This window comes from Amblyomma maculatum, chromosome 1 (genome assembly GCF_055883805.1).
Source record: "Amblyomma maculatum isolate TAMU_Amacu chromosome 1, ASM5588380v1, whole genome shotgun sequence".
Classification (NCBI taxonomy): Eukaryota; Metazoa; Arthropoda; class Arachnida; order Ixodida; family Ixodidae; genus Amblyomma; species Amblyomma maculatum.
This window is the reverse complement of record NC_139344.1, coordinates 460,820,776-460,848,595: the sequence shown is the minus strand read 5'-3', so window position 1 is coordinate 460,848,595 and position 27,820 is coordinate 460,820,776. Positions and strand designations below refer to the sequence as shown.

Sequence of the window (27,820 nt, the reverse complement as noted above, 5' to 3'; positions counted from 1 at the left end):
ATTGCCACGCAGTTTTGATAGCGCCGAAGTCACAAAACAAAGTGACTGATATTGCAATCAAATGAACTCCTAATTACACACCCAAAAGAACTAAGCAACCCGTTTGCGGCTATCAGCAAGAGCGAGTTCGTCGGTTGTCGAAGTACGAGTACCCGTTGCACTCGTTAGCGCTCAAATTGAAATCTTCAAAGGAGCTAAAAGCTAAAGACGCAAAATGTGACCATAGCAACCTGTAACATTGTGAAAAAGAACTCGAATGGCTGGAATCATTAGCCTCGTCTCGCGACAGCAATCATTAACAAGCGAACAGAATCGTTCCATGGGATGCAATCATAGTGATAAGGCAGCACGATCAGGAAATCAAGATTTCAATGGTTTGAGGCACTTTGAAGCAATTGTGCGAGTGTGCGAAAGAGTTTTTCGCTCAGCAAAATATTTCAAATTAATGTGTACACATATTTGCACTATTCTGAAACTCTGAAGACAAGCCACCAAGCTATGAATCGTTTACGTTATCTACAAAGCGTCCTCACTCCAAAGCTACCCTCTCCTCCTTCCCTTCCCCCTCTTCCCCATGCTAACTTGTAATAACCTCTTGCCGACCGAGCCGTAACGCCCAAACTTCTGTGTACAGGCGGATAAGTACGCGCATTGATTGTTTCACGGGCAGAGGTTTAGAAACAAAAACTGCTCTTAGATTTCGAAGGATATAGCATTTCCCTGTAGTCTTGAATGCCAGTGTGAGGGCTGTACAAGAACACGAATGTGCTCAGTACGACAAATAAGGATGCCGACAGCGACACCCATGATCTATTTTATGAGCAAATAAACGGCATACAAATACATTTGCGTATCTGTACTCAAAGCTCAGCTTTCCAAATACTCCGCGTAGGAGCGTCAAAAATATTTATTCTGAAGAAGGTACAATTCAAACGGAAAGAGATGACGCGAAGAAACGCAAAGCACGTACCGTAGCCGACTCTAGAAAAATCATTCATGCAGCATACAGGGCAAGGTCGCACTACGTCTTTACTTTCGTGTTTTAACTAAACAAGCTTGAAGGTCATATTTTACCTATATATCATATTTCCTGCTTCATCGGTGCATCTCCTTCAGTTCAGTTCTTTCGTTGGCGACATGTCCGCATGTATGACAATATACTTGGAAAGAGAAGCGCTGATAGAAAGTAGTGCAGTGCAATGCATGACCTCAGGTCGCGAGCGCGGCCAGGCCACCTTTTGACATAAGGGTGTCGCAGGGCCCAGGCCAGGCTCGAGTTTCGGTCGGTCCCGCACATAAAGAACCAATGCAAAGCTTTTAATTCGCTAGTTTAGAATGAATTGCTCCTGATGCAGTGACATGGATGAAATAATGACATAGTGCGTAGTGCAAAAAGGTTTATATACACTTATTTATATTATCCTGACGTATTAATGCTGTCGGTAAGCATTCTACTGAGCGAAAGTGGGTGAACATGAGCCTTGCTGCATCTGGCGTCTTTTTCTTGATGTGAAAATATATCAGGTGTGCACTGTGCGATGTCATAACAATTTAAAAAAATCGGAGGGCGTGGACAACACCCAAAGCTCTCCACTAGGGCGTCTCTGGATGCCTGTGTTCCTCTGGCTTGTGCGCAAGTCCATTTGCTTTTCGTCTCCCCTAACATACCTCCAGTTCAGCTATGTATTATAGGCCTTCAAATCTTGAATGCCTAAATACATAGCTTCAAACATACATTGCTTCAAAATACATAGCTTCAGGCCTTTAAACAGTAATTTTACTCTCTCCGAGGGTGAGTAAATGTCTCGATATGAAACCCAATAAGTATGGCTGAAAAAATATATTTAGGGAAATAGAGGTGCGTTATCAGGCGCATATAAAACGACTTTATTTTGCTCTAGGAACCTCGAGTTCCTCTGCTATCGCTACCTACCTAGGCAATCACTTTTCAAAGCCGACCGTGTGTACATGCCTCATTATCACTTCCGTTTCAGAAAAAATGTCTTCCAGCTTTTCCGCGATTTTAGCTTCTTTGTTGGCCTGTTCTACATTTATGTAACAGGAGTCTACTTGCTTACAGTGAGCAATTTTTCACCGTATTGAGTTGACGTCAAAGCGTCCTCGGCTCAGGCGCAACTGACCTTCACTTCGAGCGCTAAGGGCCATGCCACTACGGGCACAGTAGAGGGATAACTTAGCTTGTTCGGGCATCTCGGCAAGCTTCTGCCATGCTTGGGCTACGGCAAAGCTTCGGTCTGTGATTGTGCCTCAGACTTAGGTTCATGTACTTCTCTTTCGGGAAACCCCGACCTTTGAACACCAATGAATTCTCCTACATTATCGGCAAAATATTTTGTATGGTCGTTAAAATGCAAGTTTGCCGCCTACAGGCCTAAGAACGCAATTGTTTTGAGATGAGGTGCTGGTTTGTACCTGCAATTAAAACTTTCTATAAAGATATACACCACTCGGCGCTCGATATGAATAATTCATAAATGAAAATGTCGAAGAGCTTATTTCTGAAATGGAATTGCAGGCGGTGTTTAGTGTAGAATACACAGACCAGACGTCGTTTCGCATCCGGAGAGGAACTGTAATTGATATGGCACCATTTGCGACGCTAATAGTCGCCTTCACCATCCGGGCAAAGGTCTCTGCTGTGAGGGGGCACCTGGACGCCGCATGTGTCCACAAAAGGATCAATGCAGTGCTGCGGAACTGCGTCCTTTAGACTTCTCTGGGTCCAAAGGGAGCACTCTGTGTTGGATAAAAAGGAAAGAGAACAAAAGCTTACTTATGTGCTAAACAGCATAGATATCGATTTTGGTTTCTCGAAGAAAAGCAAGTTGTTTTTAAAATGCACGAGTAACATGGATGTCATTCTATAAACAATCATCTACTCTTTACTATATCAACATGTCCATCGTGTTTCGAATGAAAGTTGCAGACGTGCAAGTACATTATCCGGCAGTTTTGCATTCTGTCACGGGAGTGAATTCTAGAACGTTCTAAATCATGGTTCCGGGTGCTTGGCTGTCTTGGCATCGCTGAAAACCTTTACAAGCAGCGGACAACAAACAAGCTGAAGCGGGTGAATTGGGTGAATTGAATCAGTACTAATATTCTGGATCCTGAGGCTCTAGAACTTTTTAAGCGAACATAAAAATGAGAGTCACGTAACACGTGGGTTTTGAAATATAATGGCGTGCTTATTGTTTATTTCTAATCATCTTAATTTGGAAAGTTGACATCCGAAATACCTTTTCAGCATTTCTGCAGAAGGCAAATAAATTTGAAAATAAAAAGCGAAACAAAGTTATTCGTCGAAAGTGTTTCGGTTGGCTCACCAGCACTAGGAAAAAGGAAGGAAGGGATTAAAAATAAAAATAGGAAAGACACAATGAAAACTTTACAATTTGTCACTAAGTCCAATTGAAAACAGGCAACAAAACAATGCCTCGTAGGCCTTGAGGGCATTTGGCTACTGTTAACAAGGGCTGCGAGTCTTATCCTCTGATGAAATTACTGCAAAATGCAACTACTCCTGACCAAAATGGACGCATAGGTGTATAAAATATTAATGCTTCCTTTTGTTTCCTACAAAGACATTTTCGAGTGGAAAACATTTCCCGATTATTACTGTTATTATCAAACATTTTGTACCTTTCATATTTTCTGCAATTGCATAATATTAGTATATAACAAAATCTTCCCCGCTCATTTCAGCTGTCATTTCTGTCTTGAGCTGAACGGGACAGGACGAAGCAACTTCACCAGGCCAAACTGTGTCGTTTCGCGGCATGTTCAACTCAATAGCTCGGCTCAACATACACTTGGCATAGGTCACAAAACGATGTCGCCGAATTAGGCATTTAAAAACAAGCACTGTTTCTGAAGCAATATATTCCGAAAAAAAAAGATATTAGAATAGTTAAAAGAATAAGGGCCCAAAAGCTTCTCCTTGAGGGTTATAATGTGACAACGTTAATGGCGCTTGTGTACCGGATCCTCTCATAAATCCTGAATCGCCTGTGTGTACTTCGATACTCGCTCCTTCAATAAACTCCACGTTTTGTCTTATTATCCAACGGATACGTTTAATATAAAGTGGTAAGACATCGCAATATGTGAAATGCCACCCTACACATCCGTAAATATCCGCTTCAAACAAGTCGTGCGTACGTCCCTGCGTAGAATAACAGCAGCGTTCCTAACTCCAAGGGTCTCGGAAGGATAAACTGTGATCTCGCCCTCCGTACATGGCAGCTTTTGATAAATGGACCATGCCATTTGGTCTCATTGTATCGCACAAACAGTTTGCGAGTCAGTGCGCAGCTAGATCACCATCCAAATACCACATGCCTGAGTGCGTGATTTTTTGCTTTAAAACATCACTCGTGACAACTTCTGGAGAACTGAGCTTTAAATGCTATTGCGTTATTGCACGATATGCTGGATTAAAAGGTATTGATTCGTCCTTCAAGATTGGCTGTGTAGCACTAGTTTCCTGCTTGTATAATGCAAGAGAGGTTTCCAAAGTACTTGCATGTCACACACTAATATTGATAAAGCCTTAAATAATAGTTCAGCAAATGGGAGGCTTCTGAGATTCCGCAGCTTATGCACATAAAAAAAAGGTTCTTTTATAGTATGCAATGTGTCGCGCTTGGTACTCTCCGGGGCACGGCGACATTGCCGGGAACATCCAGGCCGTGCTCATAGCTCAGTTGAGTTCAGTCGTGTGCGACTCTTCATCACCCTATGGACCATGTCACGCCATGCTTTCCGGTCTCTCACTATCTTCCTAACATCACATAACTTCATCTGCAGTGCCTCGAGGATGCCATCTAACCATCGCGTTCGCTGCCTACCCCTTCTCCGGCGACCCTCAACCTTTCCCAACATAAAATCTTTCTCCAGCGACCCTCTCTTCTCATCAGATGACCAAAGTAGCTGAGCTTTAACTTTAGCATTTGACCTTCCGATGAGCAGTCAGGGTTTATGGTCGACAATATCGACTGATTAGATATTCTGGCAGTCCAAGGAACTCTCAAGAGCCTTCGCCAGCACCAGAATTCGAACGCGTCAATTCTTCGGCGGTCACCCTTTTTCACAGTCCAACTCTCGCATCCATACATCACAACTGGAAAGACCATAGTACGAGTTATACGGATCTTGGTTAGCAGACTAATGTATCTGCTCTTTACTAGGCGGTCAAGGCTGACCATTGCTCTCTTTCCCAGAAGCAGAAGTGTCCTAATTTCATGGCTGCAGTCTCCTTCCGAGGTAATCTTGGAGCCCAAGAAGAGAAAATCTGTCACAGCCTCCACTACTTGTTCATTGATGCTCCAGGACTTGATAGAGCAAGATGCCATGATCTTTGTCTTTTTAGAGTTCAGTTTAAGCCCAAGCTTCTCACTCTCTTCTTGTACGCGCATCAGAAGTCTCTTGAGTTTCACTTCACTTTCTGCCATTAAAGTGGTATCATCCGCATATCTAAGGTTGTTGATATGTTTTCCAGCAATCATCACTCCAGCTGAAGACTCGTCCAGACCGGCCTTCCTCATGATGCACTCTGCATATAGGTTAAATAGGCAGGGCGACAGTATGCAGCCTCGCCTCACTCCTTTCTCAATCGGAAAATAATCAGTAAAACCATGTCCAGTTCTGACCGTGGTCTCTTGCCCATCATACAGGTACCTGAGGAGACAGATTAGGTGAATTGAACTCCCATCTCTTGGAGAGCTTGCCACAATCTGCTGTGATCTACACAGTCAAACGCTTTCGCATAATCAATAATGCAGAAGTAGCTGGGTTTCTGGAACTCTCTTGCTTTTTCCATGATCCAGCGAAGGTTGGCAATTTGGTCTCTAGTTCCTCTGCTCTTGCAAAACTGAGCTTGTACGTCCGGAAGCTCCCGATCCACATACTGCTGCAGCCTACCTTAGAGGATTTTGAACGTCACCTTGCTAGCATGCGAAATAAGCGCGATCGTGCGGTAATTGGAACAATCTTTGGCACTGCCTTTCTTTGAAATGAGGATGTAAACTGACCTCCTCCAATCCTGTGGTCACTGCAGGGTTGTCCAAATCTTCTGACATAATGTATGCAGAATGTTAACAGCGTCATGGGGGAGGTTTTGAAGCAACTCAGCTGGAATGCCATCGATTCCACTAGCTTTGTTCCTAGCAAGGCTGGCTATGGCCCATTCAACTTCACTCTTCAGGATGCCCGGAGGGTATGTGCTGCGAACTGCTAAATGCTTCGTCAGCGGTACGTGTGCCCGCCTCCGCTCTGCTCGTCGTTATCACCAAGCGTCACGGCAGCCTCTGCTTGCAGCTTTCCTTTCGTTCTTCTTTTTCTTTGGCTTGGTATAAAAATACAAGCCACACAATAAACCTTGTTCTTTCTGCCCCAGCCATCAGTCTCGTTGGGCTCTAACGGGTTCCGCCGCCGTCCCGTTGGCAGGCGTCCGCCGGCCGCTAGCGTTTGCAACAGTGGCGACGAGGATTCCCATAACACAAGGGTCTGTCGATAGTATCCAGGCCTCGGACCTTCCTGCAGCCATGGGCCACCACCTGCCTGAGTTCGACGACGTGAAAGATAAGTGGCAATCGTACCTCGTCAAAGTTGAAGCCTATTTCGAAGCTAACCAAATAACTGACGATGCCAAGAAAAGAGCCTTGCTAGTCGCCGCGCTTGGGTCAAGAACCATTGATATTCTTTGCGGACAAGTCGCCCCACAGAAGCCAAACTCTTTGAGCTATCAGTCAGTAGTAGACGAGTTAAGCAAGTACTACGACCCTACGCCGAACGAGATTTCCGAAAGCTTCAAGTTCTTTCACCGGCAACAGCACGAAGGGGAGTCAGTATAAGATTTTATTGTCGAAATACGACGAACTGCTCAGAACTGCAACTTTGCAACAATGCTCGACAGGATGTTGAGAGACCGCATCGTATGTGGCGTCCGTTCGAAGAACTTGCAAAAAGAATTGGTAGCAAAAAAAAAAGATCTTACCTTAGCTGAAGCGACAGCACTTGCGATAGCATCCGAGCATGCAGAGCTTGATTCGCAGAAGATAAGCCACGAAGAAGCCTCCTCTGACTTGCTAGCATTAAAGATGCCGCGGCGTTGGCGCGCGAAGCGGAACGCGAGTGACAAGCAGTGCGAGCGTTGTGGAAGCAGCGGTCATGACAATGCCGCCTGCTCGATGCGTCACAGACGCTGTTACAGTTGTGGCACACAAGGCCACTTGGCTCGAATGTGCCGAAAGGAAAGAAACCATTCGGCGAACGTCACAGCGCATACAGAGAGCGATAGCGAAACTAGTGCAGCCCAGCTATGGTCAGTGACTACAAACGAACTGTTGGTGCCACCAATTAGAAAAACTTTAAGCTGGAATGGCATCAAGCTGTTAATGGATGTAGATACCGGATCGCCAGTGTGTGTCATTCCTAGGACAACCTACGAAGCACACAGTAATCAATGGCCAGAGTTGCAGAAACCGACGCTTAAATTGTCTTGCTATCTGGGGAGACTACCGGTACTCGGAGTGTTGCCTATGCGGGTGCTCTATAAGACTGCAGCTGTCGATTGCAACCTCATCGTCTTAGATTGCGAAGGACCCCTACTTTGTGGCCGGGATTTGCTGCAGAAACTCGAAACCAAAGAAGCAGCTGTGCTACATGTTCTGCGTTCGCCACAGGACCGCAGCTTGACCCCTGCTGTACAGACTGCCGTTCTGGAGGACTACGCAGACTTATTCACGGAGGCCCTGGGAAGCATAACAGGTCCACCAGTGCACCTGCAGGTCAAGCCACAAGCACAGCCGAAGTTCTGCAAGGCAAGAAAAGTACCTTACGCTCTACGCGATAAAGTTTCAGAGGAATTGGACAGGCTTGTGGCAGCTGGCATTATATCACCGGTCACTCACGCAGAATGGGCCACACCTATTGTACCAGTTCTCAAGAAAGATGGGCGAGTGCGCATATGTGGAGATTTTAAGGTTACGCTGAACTTAGTGTGTGAAATGGAACAGTACCCGCTGCCAGTTATAGATGATATTTTTGCTCAGTTGGGAGGAGGGCAGCGATTCAGCGTATTGGACTTGAGGGATGCCTGCAATCAGATTGAGCTAGACGAAGAATCCCGCCAGTTGGCCGTAATCAACACCCACAAAGGGTTGTTTTGTTTCAATCGCTTGCCTTTTGGAATTGCTTCTGCACCGGCCATATTCCAGAGGCGTATCGAAACTGTTCTGCAAGGCTTGCCCGGGGTACAAGCATACCTCGATGACGTTCTGATTGCTGAAAACCACGATGGCGAAAGCAATCACCTCAGGGCGGTTCTTCAGCGCTTTCGTGAGCATCGCATCAAGCGGCGTGCTGACAAGTGTCGATTTCACGAGACGTCTGTCACTTATCTCGGTCACCGTATTGATGCGGACGGACTGCATCCGACTGAAAAAGCTGTTGATGCCATCAAATCAGCCCCCTCCCCCAAAAATGTGAGCGAGCTGCGCTCGTTTCTGGGCATGGTAACATTCTACAACAAGTTTTTGCCTGACATGGCTACGTTGCTAGCCCCCCTGTACGGGTTGCTCGAAAAGGGTGTTAAGTGGGTGTGGAGTTCTAAGGAAGAAGATGCATTTTCCTTAGCGAAGGAGGCGCTGTCCACGGCCCCGGTGCTCACGCACTTCGACCCGAAACAAGAGCTATTTTTAGAATGCGATGCATCACCCTATAGTGTTGGGGCCACGCTTTCCCATCGCATAGATGGCGAACATCGTCCGATCGGATTTCGCTCGCGCTCGTTAAACGCCGCTGAAAGGAATTATTCTCACATTGAGCGGGAGGCCCTGGCTTTAGTTTTCGGTGTGCAGCGTTTTCGAGACTATCTACTCGGGCGGGAGTTCACGCTCATTACAGACCATAAGCCCTTGTTGGGTCTCCTAAAGCATGACAGGCAAACGTCCGTCATGGCAGCTGCTCGAATACAGAGATGGGCCATTCTGCTTGGCGCATACAAGTATAAGTTACAGTACAAGCCTGGTAAGCACATGTTCGTCGCGGATGCCTTAAGCCGCCTACCGCTACCATCTCAGCAGGTTCCCGAGGATTCGGAGGACGAGGCAGAGTACGTGTTGACCTTGGACGCCTGGGACCAGCCTGCCGTGCCCCTAAAGGAGTTGCAAGTGCTCACGCAAGCAGACGCAGTGCTCTCGAAGGTCTGTAGGTGTGTCTTGGAGGGTTGGCCGAGGCACTTGGTTATGAAAGGGAGGGAGATGGCGGAATACTCGAAAAGGCGACACGAGCTGTCCGTTAGTCAGAACCTGCTCTACTGGGGCCACCTTTTTGTGATTCCGGTAGCAGCCAGAGGAAGATTTTTGAAGTTATTACACGCAGCACACCAAGGGGCTTCTTCCATGAAGACCGTTGCGCGGTCTACTTTCTGGTGGCCCAGTCTCGACACAGATATTAAACGGGTGGCTGCTGGGTGTCAAACCTGCGTTCAAGCGCTTCCAATGCCGCCTACCCACGCACCTGTTAGCTGGCCAGAGACGCAGGAAAGATGGTCGCGGTTGCACATTGATTTTGTGGGACCTATTCAAACCAAGATGATCCTGGTCATCGTAGACTCGCATAGCAAGTGGATTGAGGCCTTACCCCTATCCAACGCCACTTCCTGCACCACAGTCAAGGCCCTCAGGACAATTTTCAGTCAGTTTGGTCTACCCCGCACAGTTGTCTCTGACAATGGGACGCCTTTTATCGGTTGAGAATTTGCCCAATTTATGGAGCGGAACGGCGTGACACACATTCGAACACCGCCGTATCACCCACAAAGCAATGGTTTGGCTGAACGCGCTGTACGAACCATTAAAGATGGACTTAAAAGGTGCTCAGAAGGGGATATAAAGAAGGCCCTGGCAAGAATATTGTGCAGCTATAGAAGCACGCCGCTACCCTCAGGGCGCTCGCCATCCGAAATGTTGCTCGGGTACAGATTGCGCACGAGACTAGATATGTGCTTCCCGCCCAGGTGCAAGACAGTCGACCAGGCCCAGTCACGGGAAGACGCCGGCTGGAGCTTTGCCCCAGGAGATCCGGTATACATCCGCAACTATAGCAGCGGCGAGAAATGGACGCCGGGCAAGGTCAAGGAAACCACGGGCTCGCGTGTCGTGAAAGTGGAGACAGACAACGGGGTTGTTCACCGTCACATGGACCAGCTCCGCAGAAGCACCGATGCACCCATTGCTGGTTCAACTCCCCCTGCTTGCCCTGGAGTACCTGCGGATCACTCAGACGTGGAGCTGGAGAGAACGGAGGCTCCCACAGCCAGCGACATCGAGGGTCCGGTGCTGCGGTGGTCAACAGTGTCAGGAGGCCCGTAGTAAGATATGGATTCCAAGAAAAGGGGGATGCTGCGAACTGCTAAATGCTTCGTCAGCGCCACGTGTGCCCGCCTCCGCTCTGCGCGTCGTTATCACCAAGCGTCACGGCAGCCTCTGCTTGCAGCTTTCCTTTCGTTCTTCTTTTTCTTTGGCTTGGAATAAAAACCCAAGCCACACAATAAACCTTGTTCTTTCTGCCCCAGCCATCAGTCTCGTTGGGCTCTAACGGGTTCAGCCGCCGACCCGTTGGCAGGCGTCCGCCGGCCGCTGGCGTTTGCAAACCGAGGGAGGTCAGAGGCCGAAGAGACCGGGGCACTGACTCGTACCTACGCAGACATTTTGGTGCACTACCGGTGGAGTAGAAGACGGTATCCTCCGCCCCACAAGTTGTTAAACAGGGAGCGGTCAGTGTCTTGGCGGCAGCTACAAACAAATTCTTATCCCTGTCTGTCTTTATAACGCAACAGAGATCCGACCGTAAACAGGGACACGTGTCCCTGGTGTGGACAGAAACCGGCAATTTATCATATCACATGGGGCCTGCCAGAAAATAGATGCAGTGCCGATAATCCACAACGCCACGCCGGAGCAGTGGGAGGCTGCGCTGTCCAGTTTGAAGTCGAAAGACCAGCTTTGGCTGATTGAACGGGCCAGCAGGGCAGTAAATCCGCGGGAGTCCCAGACTGAGGACCCAACCACGGGAGCTCTAGATAAATTTTTTCTTTTTTGCAATATATAAAGTTTTTCACTCTCTCTCATTACTAGAACCGTACCTTCCTGAATAAAAATATTCAACAACTGTCAGACTGAAGTTTTGAGCTGCATGATCTAATAATGGTCATGTTGCATTACACAAGGTATGAAAAAGAACTGAACAAGAGTAAATGGGGCACGCCTCAGTTCGCAGATGAGCCAACGTTTCGACAAGTTCACTTGTCGAAACGTTGGCTCATCTGCGAACTGAGGTGTGCCCCATTTACTCTAGTTCAGTTCTTTTTCATACCGTGCAAACCATCTTCTTCCTTTCGTTCTACCTGATTACACAAGGTAAACATTTAGAGAAAAGTACTTTGCTGATTCGCAACTGCGCGACTTATGATTCGTTTAGTTAGTGAAGCAATAATAAATATTGCTGTAATTGCTCTACAGATTTGGCAGTGTAGTTTGTAATTCTATGATTGAATATTAGTAGCTTGAATGATGCCTCCCTGTTCAATTCTCTGTGACTGTGAAGAAGAGTTTACGTTTCACAGATCTACTCTTATGATGAAAGCTGTCTGTTATTCCTAGGGAGATATGAAAATAATACTGGAAAAAGAAGGCTAACAAGCCACATCCACCCAGACGTCACTAAGAAAAATAAGAGAATAATACAATTTGGAAGCTTCGAAATGTAATCATCCTCAGAGAAGGAACTTGATGGTTGTTTTCAGCGAACTCATGTCTTTTTTTTCTCCTCTCAAGGAGCTTTTCAGTATGAAAACAGAAGCGGGTAGTTAATCCTTCTGAAGATGCATCTTTAATAGTGCCTTATGTGGTGTCTGTAGAGTCGCACCTCTGCATTTTTATTCGCAGGGCTAATTCGTATGCTATATAGCCTGATATCTTTACTACCACGTTATAAAGATCTCAATAGGGAATTCCATTCAAAATATTGTCCGTAAATTGGTAATCTAGTAATACATATTTTTCCTCCAAATCTCTCTTTGTGCTCACGTTTTGGACTTTACATTTCCTGTACTAATTTCTTAGCTCCGAATTCATTGCGTTCGCGGTGTTCGCATTTTTTAAACCATTTTTTAATGGCACATTTCTGCATCCCCAGTACACTTTTAAGTTTAGCTGTCGCAAATGTACAATGCAGGGTGTACACAACAGGGCACATATGGCTGCGACCTTCCTAATAGGTATTCCTACTCGCTAGTAAATATGAGGCCACCATTTTTCAAGCTCATATATGTAGAAAACAATCACATTGTTTCGCGAACTCTCCCACAATTTGTCAATGCTACCCTGCTTACGATGTCCGTGGTATTCCACGTCGGCGACAATGCAGTCCTTATAGTCTGTATAGTAGATGATCGCTTCCTTCGTATCTGGATCTGAAAAAGCATAGTGGATTCTATTGTAACTGCAACTGCCTAATTGCACTTCTACTTACAATTTTGAACTCTTTCTCGATTATATACATTTATTTCTTATTCACTTGCTCATACTTCTTAATTGTCATCGGGCACATTAAAATGCAGAAAGCTAGGCAAGGATTTGAAATTAATGATAGTTTCGTAAGTCTATGGAAAATATATTACAGGCGATGAGAAGTATTTACAGAGGCAGTTTAGGAAGTAATATTCTCTATCAGAAAAATATTGTAAATATGACTATGTTTCAAACGAATTTTGCATAAACCAAATGTTCTAAAGAAAAATGGCATAGACTTGTGAAAAGATGTCACGTTATTTATGCGTAGTTAAACGGATTAGGACATAGAAAAGACTTCCATAATCAGATGAAGTTCCTGGAGGGGGTGATGCACATTGGACAGCACGACAGAGTGTGGTGGTCCGCACGACGCGCAATCGGCAGCAAAGTTTTGTACGCTAATACCAAAAAACTTTTATGGGTGTAAGTGCGCTTTATACGACGCTGTTATTTGTACTTCGACCAGGCGTGACAGACATCATTCTTGATTGGGTTCAGACAAATCAAATAACACAACTACACCTAACCAAAGGCAGGTTCAGTGCTTCGGCCCTGAAACTAGTTTAGGTATCACCTGGTTACAGAGATCACAACGAGCAAGATCACTGTCTGAATTACCCACGGCGCAACACGTTGTGTGTGACGTCGCACTCCGGTGCGCCAAACTGGATCAGGCATGGCAAGAGACAAGATTGTTGCTCTGCTCTGGCGTCCACGTGAGTGCTTTAGTGCTATAGTTTAGGCATATCTTCGCCCCGTACGTAGTCATTATTATACAGCAAGTGAACGCTAAACCTTCCTTGCCCATCGATAGTCCGGCTGCTTTGCTCTGGCAGCTAACCGTAACCAAATAGAGGCGTGCACCGCCAACTCTGTCCCATCAATGTTGCCCGAGGATTTTTACTTGCTGAACCTGGCTGAGTAACAAAGTTTGAGCCTGGAATCGTAGTCGTTGCAGGAGGCGGCATACAGTTAACTGAAGGCTGCTGTAGAGTACCTTTTGTAAAAGAGCAGAATTCTTTCTAACGAAGTACAGAAGAAATGGCCTTGTGATAGAGCATCCGCTTCGTATTCTGGAGGTACCAGGCTAAATCCCTGGTGCCACCGAGCACCAACCGGTTTCTCAATGGGCAAAGGTTTTCCCCTGAAATGCTTGGGAAGAGGTCGTGGACCAAACCTGTTCCGCCGATGGGCATGTAATTCGTTCTGCTATCGGATAACCATAAATGCGCCTCGTGTAGCAGAAGGCGAAGGAGCAGTCCGTCGAAAGAAGCAGTTAGTCCGTCGAACACACGCGCATCTCCTCGGTTTCCATTTGCCTGAAAACACGCTGGAATGTGTTTGTCACGAAAAGAAGAACACTGCACTGCACGTGCCAATATAACACAGCGGAGGATCTTGATTTTAATCCAAGAGAGGGCCACGCTTGTGTCCCCAAATGCAAGCAATGTAGGTGACGAACACCCCACTGGGGACCGCGTCTGCAAATCCAAATATAAAGCTCTATACGTCGTGCGGCGACGGTGTCAGACACGCCGTAGCGCCGAAGAGTATCTCAAGCTAGATCTCGACTCAAGCTCGTTTCCACGCCTTGGACGTTCTCACTCGCACAGTGCTTCTCGTACCGGATCTCAAAGACCGTCGCGCAGCGCACGATATGGCCATGACAGAATCAGTTGGGCAGACGCAGCAAAAGGCGAAGTTAAAATCAGCAACGCTAGCTACAGCAGCGCCACTAGTGGCCGACGCACACCGAGCATCTCGCAGGAATGGACTACCAGCCCCTACCACAAGAAACTCGAACAACTCGGTGCCGCCAACGCGACGCTATTAGAAACAACGCGCCGGCCTACCCAAGAGCAAGCCGACGTCAACAAGGAACTACAAGCACAGCGAGCCAGGCCAACCACTGGCCCAGATCAATCACCAGAGACAGTTACACCCGCCTTTAAACCCGAGAACACCGATATGTCGTCACATCAAGGCACACAATCAATGGGCACATCCCAAGACGAGCCCGAGGAGGAGAAAACCACTAACCCAACCCCAGAGAAACGAGCACGCACCTCATCACGATATTGAAAGGACCTAATTCAATTAGAAACTCAGCTCAAACCAAAATTGAATCGGTAACTAACACCTATGCCAGCATGCCTGCCGTCACCGACCGGCGGCTGGCGCTGCTGGAAAGCTAATCTCCACGTATTACCGAACCATACAGGAGCGCTTCGAATTCATTGAACAGACCCTACAAGCCCATAGTATGCAGCCCCATCTTTGCTGCGCAATTCGCAAACCACCCATATCTCCTAAACCAGACACAAGTCCCAACTGTATTAAAACCATGTCCCAGCTCCAAGCCACAAAAGGATCGCTACCGGGCCTTACGGTCCGTCATTGGAACTGTGACAGTTACAACAAGGGTGCAGGGCTGCAAGAAAACATCACCACGGTAACGAAGAAGCCCGACATCATTCAGCTGCATGAAACGGTGACGGCAAACCCCACCGTCGCTGAGTATTGAGCTCACGTTAGAACAGTGGAAGGAAGCGGCGTCTGCACATTTATCGGCAAAGGGCTCACGTTTGTTGAACACCTGCTCAGACACGGCCGCGGCAGGGTGGAATGCACCTTCACCGAAATCATCCCAGGCAAACCACGGAAAAGTAGCCTGTTCATCGGTAACACATGAGTAACCCAAAGCACCAAACACTGAAATTCAAGACCATACTACACACAGCCAGCACCCAAGCCAAAGGCAAGACTTTACTGATTGGAGGAGACTTCAACTCCTCTCATCAAGCGTGGGGTTAGGTGAAAGACACGGCAAAGGGTTGGGACCCATTACAAAATACTCTGGACGACAACTGTACCCTGATCACGGATCCCAATCATCCTACCCGAATTGGCAATTCCGTAGCATAAGACACCACACCAGACTTCACATTCATCAAGAGCGACCACACCGGCAAAGTAACATGGCGCAACACCAGCGTCGACCAGGGCAGTGACCACTACAGCCTCGAAATTACGATACCCAATCAATTCTGGGGCAACATCATTACACACAATTGGACGAACTGGGACGGTTTCCATAATTGACTACCAACCGCAGCACAAGACATCACAGACATCGAAACCTGGTTGCCTGAGCTCCGCGATGCAGTGCACTTGGCTACCAAGACCATTGAAACGAACGAAGACATCGTAGCAGTGGACAGTTGTCTGGACCATCTGATTGAGGCCAAGCGTTCGATACAGGCATTCTGGAAGCGGCAACGGCTGAATCGCAAAATGAGAAGGAAGGTGCCCGACCTAAACAGGGCCATTAAACATCACTGCAAGATCCTGTGCCATCAGTAGTGGAACGAAGTCTGCAACTGAGCTGACAAGCAACTAAATCGTGGTTGCATATTGGATCTGTCTCGGGACCAAGCCACACCAGCGCGATCGCCTGGCCTACTACATAAACACCACCACACAGCAAGGAAAAGACGTCGTCATCAAGAGCCTGGAAGACAAGTATCAGCCACACATGCCAAGGGAAACCCACCCGCCATACGGGGGGAGGCCCAACGCGTGGCACGACCGAGGCATTACGATGTCAGAGGTACGGGTAGCGCTGCACGAGCTCAACACCCGCTCAGCAGCCGGTCCTATCTTATTAACCACAAGATGCTACGGAACCTCGACTATGCATCAATCGATGCCCTAACCTACAACCTTCGTTCAGGCAAGCTCCCCCGACAGCGGAAAACGGCAAGAACAATCTGAATCCCGAAACCGAGCAAGCCATCGGACGTCGGCAACTTGCGTCCCATCTCGCTTACGTCCTGCGTGGGCAAGGTGCTGGAGCACGTGGTTGCCAAACGATGGCAGGAGTACTTGGAAAAAGAAGGCGTATAACTGGATATGATGATCTGCTTCCGGCGCAGACTCAGCACACAAGCCGCCATGATACAACTAAAAAAAGAAATAATCGAGAACAAGACACAAGACAGAAAAGTAATTCTGGGGCTTGATTTACAAAGGGCATTCGACGAAGTCAAACACTCAGCCATATGAGCACAAGTATCAATACAGAAGATCAAATAAGTCAATATTGTCACTCGAGGCACTGCAGATGAAGTTATCTGATGTTAGGAAGGTAGTGCGAGACCGGAAAGCGTGGCGTGACATGGTCAATAGGGTCACGAAGAGTCGGACACGACTGTACGACTGAACTGAACTGATCACTGATCAATACTCAACATGGGGTTAGCGAGCTAGAATTACATCCAAAACTTCTTGACCAACCGCACGGGGAAACACTCAGCCGTATTAGAACAAGTGTCAAGACTCAACATGGTGGCAGCTAGATAGAACTTCATCCAAGATTTCTTGACAAACCGCACGGTGAAACACTCAGCCATATTAGCACAAGTGTCAAGACTCAACATGGGGGTAGCGGCTAGAATTACATCCAAGACTTCTTGACCAACCACACAATGGATCTGCACACCGAAAACCTTAAACTCTCCGAACAGAAGCTCGGCAGCACGGCTACACCGCAAGGTTCAGTAATGTCACCATCGCTCTTCAACCAAGTCATGATTGGGGTAGAGAAGGCAGTGGAGTAGACGGGTAGAGAAGGCAGTAGAGTAGACCTGCGCCCGGCATACGATCTACAGCGGCAACATTCCCCTGAGGACGACAGGCGGCCGCGACGCCAACATTGAGCAGCAGCTCCAAGAGGCTGTTACTGCCATCGAGCAACACATTGACGGCACAGGCCTAGTGTGCTCACCCGCAAAATATGAGCTGTTTGTCCTCATATCATTACGACCAGGACGAAAACGCGCTCCCACTCGAGTGCGATCACATAAAGATCGCGACTGCATCGGGGCAGCGCATTCCCGCAGTTCCCAATAATAGGATCTTGGGCCTGCTGCTAAATAAAAACCCGCAGCGATGAGACCATCAACAAGGTTACCACCAAGGCAATGGACGCTATCCGGCTTATACACCGAGTATCGGCACGATGGGCAGGCATGCGTGAATAACAGCCTCGTCCAGTCGTTCCTGATTGATCACACCGCCTACGTTGCGGCCTACCTCAACTGGCAGGTCAATGACAGGACAAAAATAAACACGCTGATCAGACGGGTTTAGGACATGGCGCTACGATTAATGGGGACCACGAGTGCGGCTCGGTTCCTGCAGCTCGGCGCCGATAACACTTTAGAAGAAACAGCCGAGGCGCAGCTCGCTGCGCAAATAGAACGCCTCTCTACCACCAAAACAGGCCGCAGTATAGTGACATCCCTTGGCTATAATCCCCGAGCTCCCAGTCAGCAATCGTGCGAAAACAACGATGAGGCAGGACTTACATCTACGTGAACACCATCCAGAAGACGTCCACCTCGAATACAACCAAGAGCGGCGCAGGCGCGGGCCAAAGGTCCTCGTAGAGCAACACGCCCAGGACCCGCACGCACGCTACGTGACGCCACAGACGCCGATAAGGTTGCCATCACTCCGGCGGTCTCGGGGGCCGAGTGTAGCCTCGTGCTCAGCGACTCGAGGAACGCTGTGCGCAACTCTGCCAAGGCGCGAGTGTGCGCGCCGGCGGCCGCCATCATCAGTAAGCTTCAGTTCCAAGACCGCGGCAACACTATCCGCATCAAGTGGTTCCCGGCGCACGCGGGAGATTGTGGATCCTCAATGAGCCAGAAGGAGGCGGCCCATCCGGCTGCGCGAGCGCTCACCTTCCGCGCCCCCGAGAATGACCGTTCCGAGTAGTGGTTCAAAACAAAGGACCCAATGACCAGTGATGAAGAAGTGAATAAGTGTTACCGCCTAGCTCGACGGACATTTCCGCTACCTCACCCGGCACTTAGTCGGGAGAAGGCGGTCATTCTAAGCCAAATACAGACCGGGTCACTCCTCGCCTAGGCAGAGTACACGTCCTCGACCCAGACATTACACGTGTGATATGTGCAGTGATTTTCAAGTGGGTCTGGCGGACCAATGGCACATCATTTAGGACTGTGCCAGGTTCCCGACTGAAGCTACGTCCAAGACATACCCTCTGGAACTTCAAAGTGCTGTGCGAAGTATAGACAAGGACGTTCAATAGGCCGTCCAGCCATCAATGACATCAACAGCGGAGCGTAGGCGACCTAAACAACTGATGCGCAACTTCCAAATAAAGCCCGCGACCAACAAACCAATGTATACGCGACCTGCAGTGTGCACACCAAATCTTGAGGGGCACAGCGAGTGACCTGAACGGTGGAGTATGACTGCGCAAGCATGCTATGCGCCGCTTTCGATTCCAGCCCGCGATTCAAGAACCAAATGAACACACGCCAGGTAAAGCGTACAATATAAAATCTGGACGGCTACGGAGAGTGGCGTAAACGACCTGAACGGCGCAGGTTAAAGACAGGAAGCGCAACTTTCGACTCGCACCCGCGAATGAAGGATTTAAGCTGCAATTAAACGTCGTCTAGTGCAAACAGTGACGGGAGTAGCTCATGTTTCGCATTACATCTTCTGAAAAAGAACACGTTTGAGAACTAATAAACGGCCACTTACCTCACAGAGGTTGCGGATACTACGGTCTGTTAAAAGGCCACAGAAGGGGGTGTGTAAGGCCACCGATAAACTTGTTAAATATTTAAACCACGTGCTTTTGGCTAACTGCCCAAAGAATTCTTGGAATAAACAGTAGGGTTTGTTAAAATATTTAAAAACAGCGTGTTGGAATTAGCGGGCCGATAGGGTGCAACCATTGGTGAACTTTCAAAGTATTTTTGATACCAATGGTGTCACTCGGTATCAAGCTGCCATTCGCTGCAGACGACGGAGACGACCGCTTGCGTGCACCGGGTGAGCATCGCTTTCGTGGATGGGAATCTAGTGATTCAGAAGAGAAACTTCACTTTCAGCAAATGAAAATGGCCACAGAGTATAGTTTTGGCTGCGGTAAACTGCAATCAACGATTGCTTACATCGCATGAAGCGCGTACAGTCAACATGAAGCGCCGGTTTGAATCGGTCCTCTGAGCAATTTTCCAGTAGCCTGCAAGCGCTGTCGGCGATTCATGTCTGCGACTGTTCTTGTCCGCGATTGAGGACGGTCGCCAAAAGCACGTGGTATTGAACCTATTTTATTGGGAGACGAAAGGCGAAAAGGCTGATAGGCCTAATCACAAGTAGGGCAGGCAGGGAGCAGATGCAGAGCCTGGCGCGCTCACGGGAGGCGCCATTGCCGAAAACTACGTACTTCTGCCGGCATGTTACTGCTCCGCGATATATCAGGCAATCCTTATGATACATTTGGCTCTAACACGTTTTAACATAATTGCGCATTGATGCCAGCAATTTTGGCTAATAATGCTTCCGCGGAATCCTTTTCAGTGGTCGACTGACTCCCATGTAGCAATCCAACGATTCATCATGAGAAGTGCTCAAGAATTCTCAGCGTAACTGGGATTGTACAAAAAAAGAGAAACGGCCCCTTGTTGCTGTCAAAGATACACATGTACCGAAATCCACCTCCCTGTGATTGCTGCAGTCTATGAAAAAACGCACAAGCAACCCGAGAATTATAGTCTCCCAGGTACCCCGCGGTGCCAACTAAAAGTCGATCTTAGTAAGATGTGGATTCGGGTGAGTTGCCAAAAGCATATATTGAACATAAACGCGCTATAGACAGGGACAAGAAAAATTATGAACAACTGGTAAGGTGTGTGTTCCAGCTAGTTGGCAAAAGATAGCGGACAAATACAGCAGCAAAATACGTGATGCGCTAACGGCAAAAAGAAAAGGATAATTTTCGCTGCTGTTATCTTTTCAGCCGGGCCCACGGGTGCTCGTGATAGATAGCTTACATCTTGTTGTCGCCAGCCTGGATTGTTGACGATCGTTACGTCATAATCTTGGAAAGGTAGGCTCCATCGTGCGAGTCGGCCGTAAACGTCTTTAATGCTGTGGTCGGTGGCAACTTGAAATGGTTGTCTGTAATTGCGCTCTAGCAATTTACAAATGACATGATGACGGTAGGGCATTCTTTGATGATTGTGAATTAGCACCCTTGCGACTGCGAAAGTGTGCATCTCGTTTCGGTGATAACTCGCTCGTTTTCGCCCTGCAACTGTGTGAGGATCATCCCAAAGCCGACGCTAAGAACCTTAGCGTGGACGTCAGTTTCCGTATTGTCATGAAATTGACTAGTATTGGGCGACTTTGGCTTGTATTGGGTGGTGGAGCACCTGGACAGGTTCTTCTTAGGCGTACCAAAAAAAAGGGTATCACCTGGAATGATCATCTCTGTTAACCTCTAAGACACGTGCGCAAAATGTTTGACAAACCATCGGTAGTGCGAGTAAAGACAAATAGGCGTTTAATGGATCTCTTTTCGGTTGATAATGAGAACATCTCGTAGCAGTGGCCAAGTCAGGGTATCGGAAAAGCTTTTGTGCGCTGATATATTCGCGAAAGCGAAATGATATCTTCTAGGCTTGCTGGAGATTGGAGGCCATTTGAGAGCTTTAAACGGTCTGCACAGGCGCTCCTAATGAATAAACTATATGACGGCTACGCTAGAAGAACAAACTGTAGCAAACAGTAGAATGTTATAGGGTGTGAAACCCTAATTCGAAGCCCAAGCATGACAACATATAACTAAAATGATGCTCCAGAAGCCACCACGAGTTTCATAATAGTATATAAAGGCCCTAACAAAGTTATTTTGCTTCAAAACGAGTTGAGGCATCCACTATTGTTTATCAGCAGATACAAAGCATTGGCAGGCAACTAAACGGAAAGTAAATTGAATTCTCTAATACGTGCTCTACAGAGCAGTACTTTCAAAACATACCTTCCGGTGTAGTAAATTCAACAGTTCCTGGAGTGTCCCCGACCTCGGCATAAAACGGTACCTCTTTCCTAAAAAATCAAGACATGCAATTGCTCAAAACATTTTACAAATTTTGTCATAAATATCGCATAATAAGCATATTTCAGCGAAATATCTCAAATCCTGCAATTTGACAGCATTCGTCAGATATAGAGATGATCTTTTTTTGTTACTGAACGCTTCCACCTACTACAGGTATATATCCGTTTGTTTTCTTCGTAGTTTGGACCGTGTGCGCGGTCACGGGCCACTACCTTCCACACTGATGTCATGACCAAGTTCTGAAATACCATACGGCAGCACCCGCAATTGAAATGGGCAGTGTGACAGTCAGGCTACTGGCAAGCTCTCTGAACGACGAAAGGCGTGAGTAGAAAAGGCCGCTAAAAACATCTAGCCGAATAGTAAGCATAGAAAAAGGAAAGCTATAAATTATTCAATAAGCATTATTACTGAGCGAAGAACTCAACGCGAAAAACTATCAGTGCGCGAAACCCTACATCTCGTCGCCGGAAGAGGCTCTGTCGGCACTTGCGAAAGACGGCGTCCAGAAACTTCTGATGAGTGAACCTTGACTTTGATGTCATCACTACGAGCTCCAGCCAGCAGCCGCCAATCAAATTGCAAAATCATTTGGCCTATCCCCATAACTTCGTAATCCGAGCCTAAGTAAGTGGTTTATTCCAGAATTTGCGAACCCATAATCAAGATTTCGAATTGGATTTGGCCTATATTTTAGCGTGTCTTGCTCGACAATTTCATGACAATACTTCGAGAAAAGTACCATTTGCGCGTCAACTCCGAAATGCTTTGATTACCAGGACCATTTCCACGAAAAAATTCGGGGTCTACAAAAAACTTTAAAAGATACTCTGAAGTGCACGCTAGCATCACTAGACCAATCAACTAGCCGCTTCACCTGATGCATGCACATGGCTTGCAGCTTGTATTTATTTCGGATATGTCAGTGAAACTGAACCGCAATATTTAAAAATGCAGTTTGAGCCATCGAAGTATATTTATCGATGTTTAAATACACGTTATCTGCAGCCTTCAGGAAACATAAAAATTGGGGTTAGCTAAACCCTAAATGTAGTGTTGAACCCAGGTGCTGAAGCGATATTGGTGCTCTATATCTGGCCATAATTATAATATTACTCATCTCAGTTTCGAAAATGCGCCCTCTTTAAGCGCTTTTATTCAAGAAATTTCGTCCATCATGCGCAATTTCAGCAACGCCCAGAAACGAAGGATGTTAATGATAACATGTAACAACGGAGCCAAATACCGTCATCTGCCGGGGCGTGTCCTGACCGGGGCTCATTACTCCACAAGCACAGAAGAAAGGTCAGCCACAGAGCGCCACGTAGTAGCGTGAAGGGACCAATGACGCTTCGCTGCCTTCCAAAAGGGCCTGCTTTTCGAAAAGCTCCGCTGGAAGACGTGTTGTAGAAACCTTAATATAGATTATGCTTGCTTTAATTTACTCGATAAAATCACACATTTACCTTAAACACACTAATTTTTAATTCGTCAAAAATTCAGTATTAAGATGCAAGTAACCAACTTAGAAGTTTACAAGTTAATAATTTTCTCCTACTCTCTGTTGTCAGCAACACTGGCATTGCAAACAATTGGAGAAATGGCCGTATCTAAAAAAATTACTTTTAGGTAGCTTCCTCACTTTCAATGATGCACTCGCTATAATACGGAGCGCTTACCCAGTCAATGGTAAGGTCCAGACATAGGAGACTGTTTTCGCTTCGGGGTCGTATCCGGTCCTTCTTGAAGACATACACTCCAGCATTGTGTCGTTGTCCGAATCCGATATCGAAACGACGTTCTCAAAGGTAGCGAATACCTGGAGGTAAAATTAGGTTCCACTTTAATTATATAACTATGCACGTGTGATGTCAAAGTCTTTAAGGCAACTTACAGAAAAGCCAAACGGGCTCCAAGTTCTATGACTCGGATACGGAACACACAAAAAGCAGTGTGCAAAGTAAACAAGACACGAGTAGTGGCTTGGTGGTAATTCAAGTAGAGATAATGCTTTCTAACTGCGGTAAGCTTAGGCGCTAGCGAAATGTCAGCAACGAAATGTACGCAAATTCTGACTCTCATCTCACCGTTACCATTACATAGGTTTAACAAATTTCACAAGCCGGTTATGCCAATTCCTACTCACAAAGGCCCACTCTTTTCCACTGAGGTTTTAATATTCATGATATTTTGCGCGCTTGACAGATTGTTTAAATATAAAACTGTGCACCTTTATTTCGGAAACACAGCTCTGATGTTTCTCTGCTCCTAATGTAGCAATGAGACAAACTGTATAAGTATACCCACTGCAGGGCGAAGGACTTTTTCATATTTCTTCAAATAATCCGCGCTAGTGGTAACTTCAGCAATTTGGCATTGCAAACATCTTAAGCTCATCCACCCTCCTAATCCCTAGTTCCCTTCCGCCTCCTGCAACGCTTTTATTCCCTTGCGATCCAATCTTATACGTTTGCGACCATCGGTTACCTTCTCAGTCCTGCTCATGCTCATTTCATATTCACGATTTTGATTAGAATGTAATTAACTCGAGGTATTTTTCTGACCCTCTCCACACGTTATGAAAATATGAAATTGAGAATGAAAACTGTTTCGTTAAAGGATAGCAAGCCCTCAGACTGGGTCAGAGAAATAACTCTAGTTAATACCATTCTAGTGTAAATCAAGACGAAATGGACATGGGCGGGACAAGTAGTGCTAAGAGAGTATAACCGATGGTCGCTCAGGGTAACAAACTTGATTCCAAGGGAAGGAAAGCGTAACAGGGGCGACAGAAAATCAGGTGTTTAAATGAGGTTGGACACTTTGCAGGAGCCAAGTGAATGAAGATAGTGCACGACCGGTGTGAAGGAACATGGGACAGTCATTCGTCCTGCAGCAGGTGTAATACGGCAGATGATGTATCGTTCGCGTAAATATCCTTATTAGGGCGATAGCCTTTAAGGGCGCATACTGTCGTGGACAAGATGTATCCCGTTTTTGGGGCGGCTCTGACTGGTCATGACGTCATGGAGGTTATGGGGACGGGATGACGTCATGCTGGTCTCGACCAGCCAAATAGCACCACTATAGTATGCGCGAATACGTGCCTTATATGGCCATATGGCAATCAATGATCAATTTATAATTAATTGTAATGAATTTAAATATTGACTAATGGATGACCCATTATTAATAGGTCATAATAAGTAATACCGATTATTTAATAGTTGATAATAATCTATTGATCAATTATCAACGACTAATAATCAAATACAAATGAATAACTAATTATATCAATTATGGCTATATGTTCCGACCGATTATATATCATTCAATAGATTATTATTTATTAACTATATGATTGGTTACCGACTAAGTAATGACGAGTTATCAATTACCAATGTCTGATGATCAATTATTTTTTTATTCTTAATTCAAGAGTTACCCCGCATTGCCCGAAGGAGTTATAGCAGGAGGGTTACGGATTGACAAAAATACAACTTCACTTGCAGAACACACTTGCATTTTGGAAAGCCGGTTCTACTGTTGAACTGTTTTAACAAAAAATGAATTTGCGATGAGGTTCGTCCTGGTATGGTACTCTCTAATTTTGAGAGAGTGGTCATGTCGTTTAGAAATGCAAAATGTTCTAGAGGAAATGCCACAGCAGCAACCGTAAGCCCAGTCTTTCCGGCTCACGACACAGTCAGCTCGTCGTCCTAATCTGAGGAAATTAGGCCACAGTATCGCAAAATTTTGACTCACGCTCACCGCATTCACCACAATGGCAAGTTATTGATTTTTTAGTTGAAATGCAGTTACTAAAAGGCAGATTTGCGCCATCATCAATGGTGCCCAGCTGCCACCAAACTCCATACGAAGATTTTTTCCGAGCTCGCCTAGGGAGCCTCGTGCTCTTCAGTCTGATCGAATAGCTTCCTTATGCACACATTGTAAGTAATCTGGCGCTCAAAGTCATATATCTTGCCATTTCTTCCGCAGTAGAATACAGAATCATGCTGCTTGCACCTACTATGTCTTTTCTGACTCACATGCAGGTTACACAGCATGCCGCGCAGTGGGAACAGAATACGCCGCACTCAAGACAATTCGAGCAGACGTCCGTCGCTTGCGACACGAGGGCTACATTCTAATTATTGAATAAATCCCTGCACCTTGAAGCAATCACTCGGAACGAAAACACACAACCGGCTGTGTGCGCAACTGCCATTTCTGCACATTTGCTTTTATCCGCTCCTTAGCCCGCATTGTCGCCTCCTGCCGACGTTCAACCTCCAACGTCGGACCATATGGATAGGACTGAAGCATAGAATCCGCAATGCTCTCGACGATGTGGCCAGCTAGGAGAGACTATGTCGTCGTCCACCCACCAAGTTCCGAAGGATAAAGGCGGTTCTCCTACACCGAGTCCAGTTTGGACAAATTCTCTTGCCAGCAAGGCTCCCCTTTACAAACCAGTAACGCATATTCGAGCTTTACGTACCCTCATGCCTGGCCGGGAGAAACACCTAATATCAACTTGTCCTGCATTCGACACCATCCGATCCAGGAGAAAGCCATTCACGCCCTGGGCGGGCACCGACCTAACACCATGCAGGAGTGCATCAATCCACTTTTGCACACTGACCCACACGATTCACGGCAACTGTGGCAAGCTGTCCGAGACCTTATCAAAGTAAAAGGACCCGGTCGCTTGTTTGCAGAACCGACCTCAGGACCACACGGGTTTGACGAAGAAGACGAAAAAAGATCCTGTCTTCACTACTATAACGCGCATCATGATTTGCGCCAAGTTACACCTCATGAAGGGATAAATAGACACCCTAAGATATCCTCTTATTTTTTGCGCACTAGCAGAACTAAGGTCTTTTCTTAGGTAAATGTCTGGTTTTAAACCTGGCACACTGGACGTATTGCCGTGTATACGTGCACCGTCAAACACCATATGTCTGCCGCATAATAATGTGATGCAACAGAACGTATTCTAGGGTCACCAACTTGATCGCAGTATACAGTGGAGCTCAAAGTGCAGTTTTCCTAGCTGCTACATTACGCAATTGAACCATCAGAGCATCCCAGCTTTTGAACATGTTAAAACTTCAATTTCACAACATAGGCGTCTTCTTGAATATTCGCATAAGTCAATCTTAGAGAACAGCCCTGAAGACACGTGCAGATGCAAATCACAACTAGACATCTGGCCGCATTTCTTTGGCCTGCCATGTCCTCTCAAAGTGGTCAGCAACTTTTTGAACTCCTCTGCGTCGCTGCTCAGGGAAACAGCAGATATAAAAAACAATGCTTGTCTCTGCGCCCCAGCATTGATCCATAGCATTCTATCTTTCGCACATATTAACCATAATACTGTTGACTCGTCATTCTGCATGAACATGTCATTATTATAAGAAATCGGTCTCGCCTTAAAGCGATAATCTACGTTTCGCTTAATACCACTTCAAATGGAAGGAAGCAGAGATGACTACCAACGCCGCTCCGGGTTGTGAACTGACATACTTTAGATAGAATCATTGGATCTCAATAACAAAATAAGCAATTGGGGGTGTTTTTTTCTTCTGTGCGTTTAAATAATTGATTTAATGAAAATACGATATTGCTTTATAGGTGCACATAAGGTTTGCAGACGTAATATGATCGAATAGACACCGGTAACCTGTTCTTACGTTGGAGCGTATTGTGATGCTCAGCTGTCAGGCAAATGGGCAGAAAAACAAATCAGATCATATTAATTGCTTTTCCTGGTTACCTTTAGAACATCAGTAGCGTCGTAATGCTTTCTTTGCAATCCTCCTGGGCGTGTCAGCTTTCCTTGATTCAAGGTAGCGGTACAAGCGATGGCTATGTCGTATACCAAGTAGGCCTTCATTGTGGCGTCTCTGAATTTCGATATTTAGTGAAAACCTGTACTGACGGCGTGAAAGCCGGGATACAATTTGATGTAGCGGCTTCAAAGAGAGGGGAGCATAACCTTTCGCCCTGTCTACTATACACAATGCAATTACCCTTACAATTTAACGCAGGAAATGAGAACGTCCTGTGAATGACTTCCACCATCGAGGACAGCAGATGTTGTGCAGGTATAAATTTTTGTGCCGGCGTTTTCAGTCTGGACGTTTTGAGCGCAAAACTTTCGGTCTAGGCATTAGTTTCGTTTTGCTTATTCCTTGATTTATGCTTGGACACGCCTGTGCCAGTCTCTAAGGCTATAAATGCGTTTTTGCAAAGAAAACGTTCA

At 46.6% G+C, this 27,820-nt stretch overlaps 1 protein-coding gene across 1 annotated transcript in view; it reads right to left on the bottom strand.

Moving 5' to 3' along the window:
- Positions 1 to 1,179: 1,179 nt before the first annotated feature.
- LOC146209783 (uncharacterized) overlaps positions 1,180 to 27,820 on the bottom strand; it is a 41,337-nt gene continuing 14,696 nt past the window's right edge. Inside the window, exons 2-5 of the mRNA XM_084581140.1 lie at positions 23,226 to 23,365; positions 21,466 to 21,533; positions 12,419 to 12,499; positions 1,180 to 2,757 (exon numbers count right to left, since the gene is read on the bottom strand). Of these exons, the coding sequence (XP_084437266.1) occupies positions 2,621 to 2,757; positions 12,419 to 12,499; positions 21,466 to 21,533; positions 23,226 to 23,365 (426 nt within the window). The 3' untranslated portion in view covers positions 1,180 to 2,620. The remainder of the gene's footprint in view (positions 2,758 to 12,418; positions 12,500 to 21,465; positions 21,534 to 23,225; positions 23,366 to 27,820) is intronic.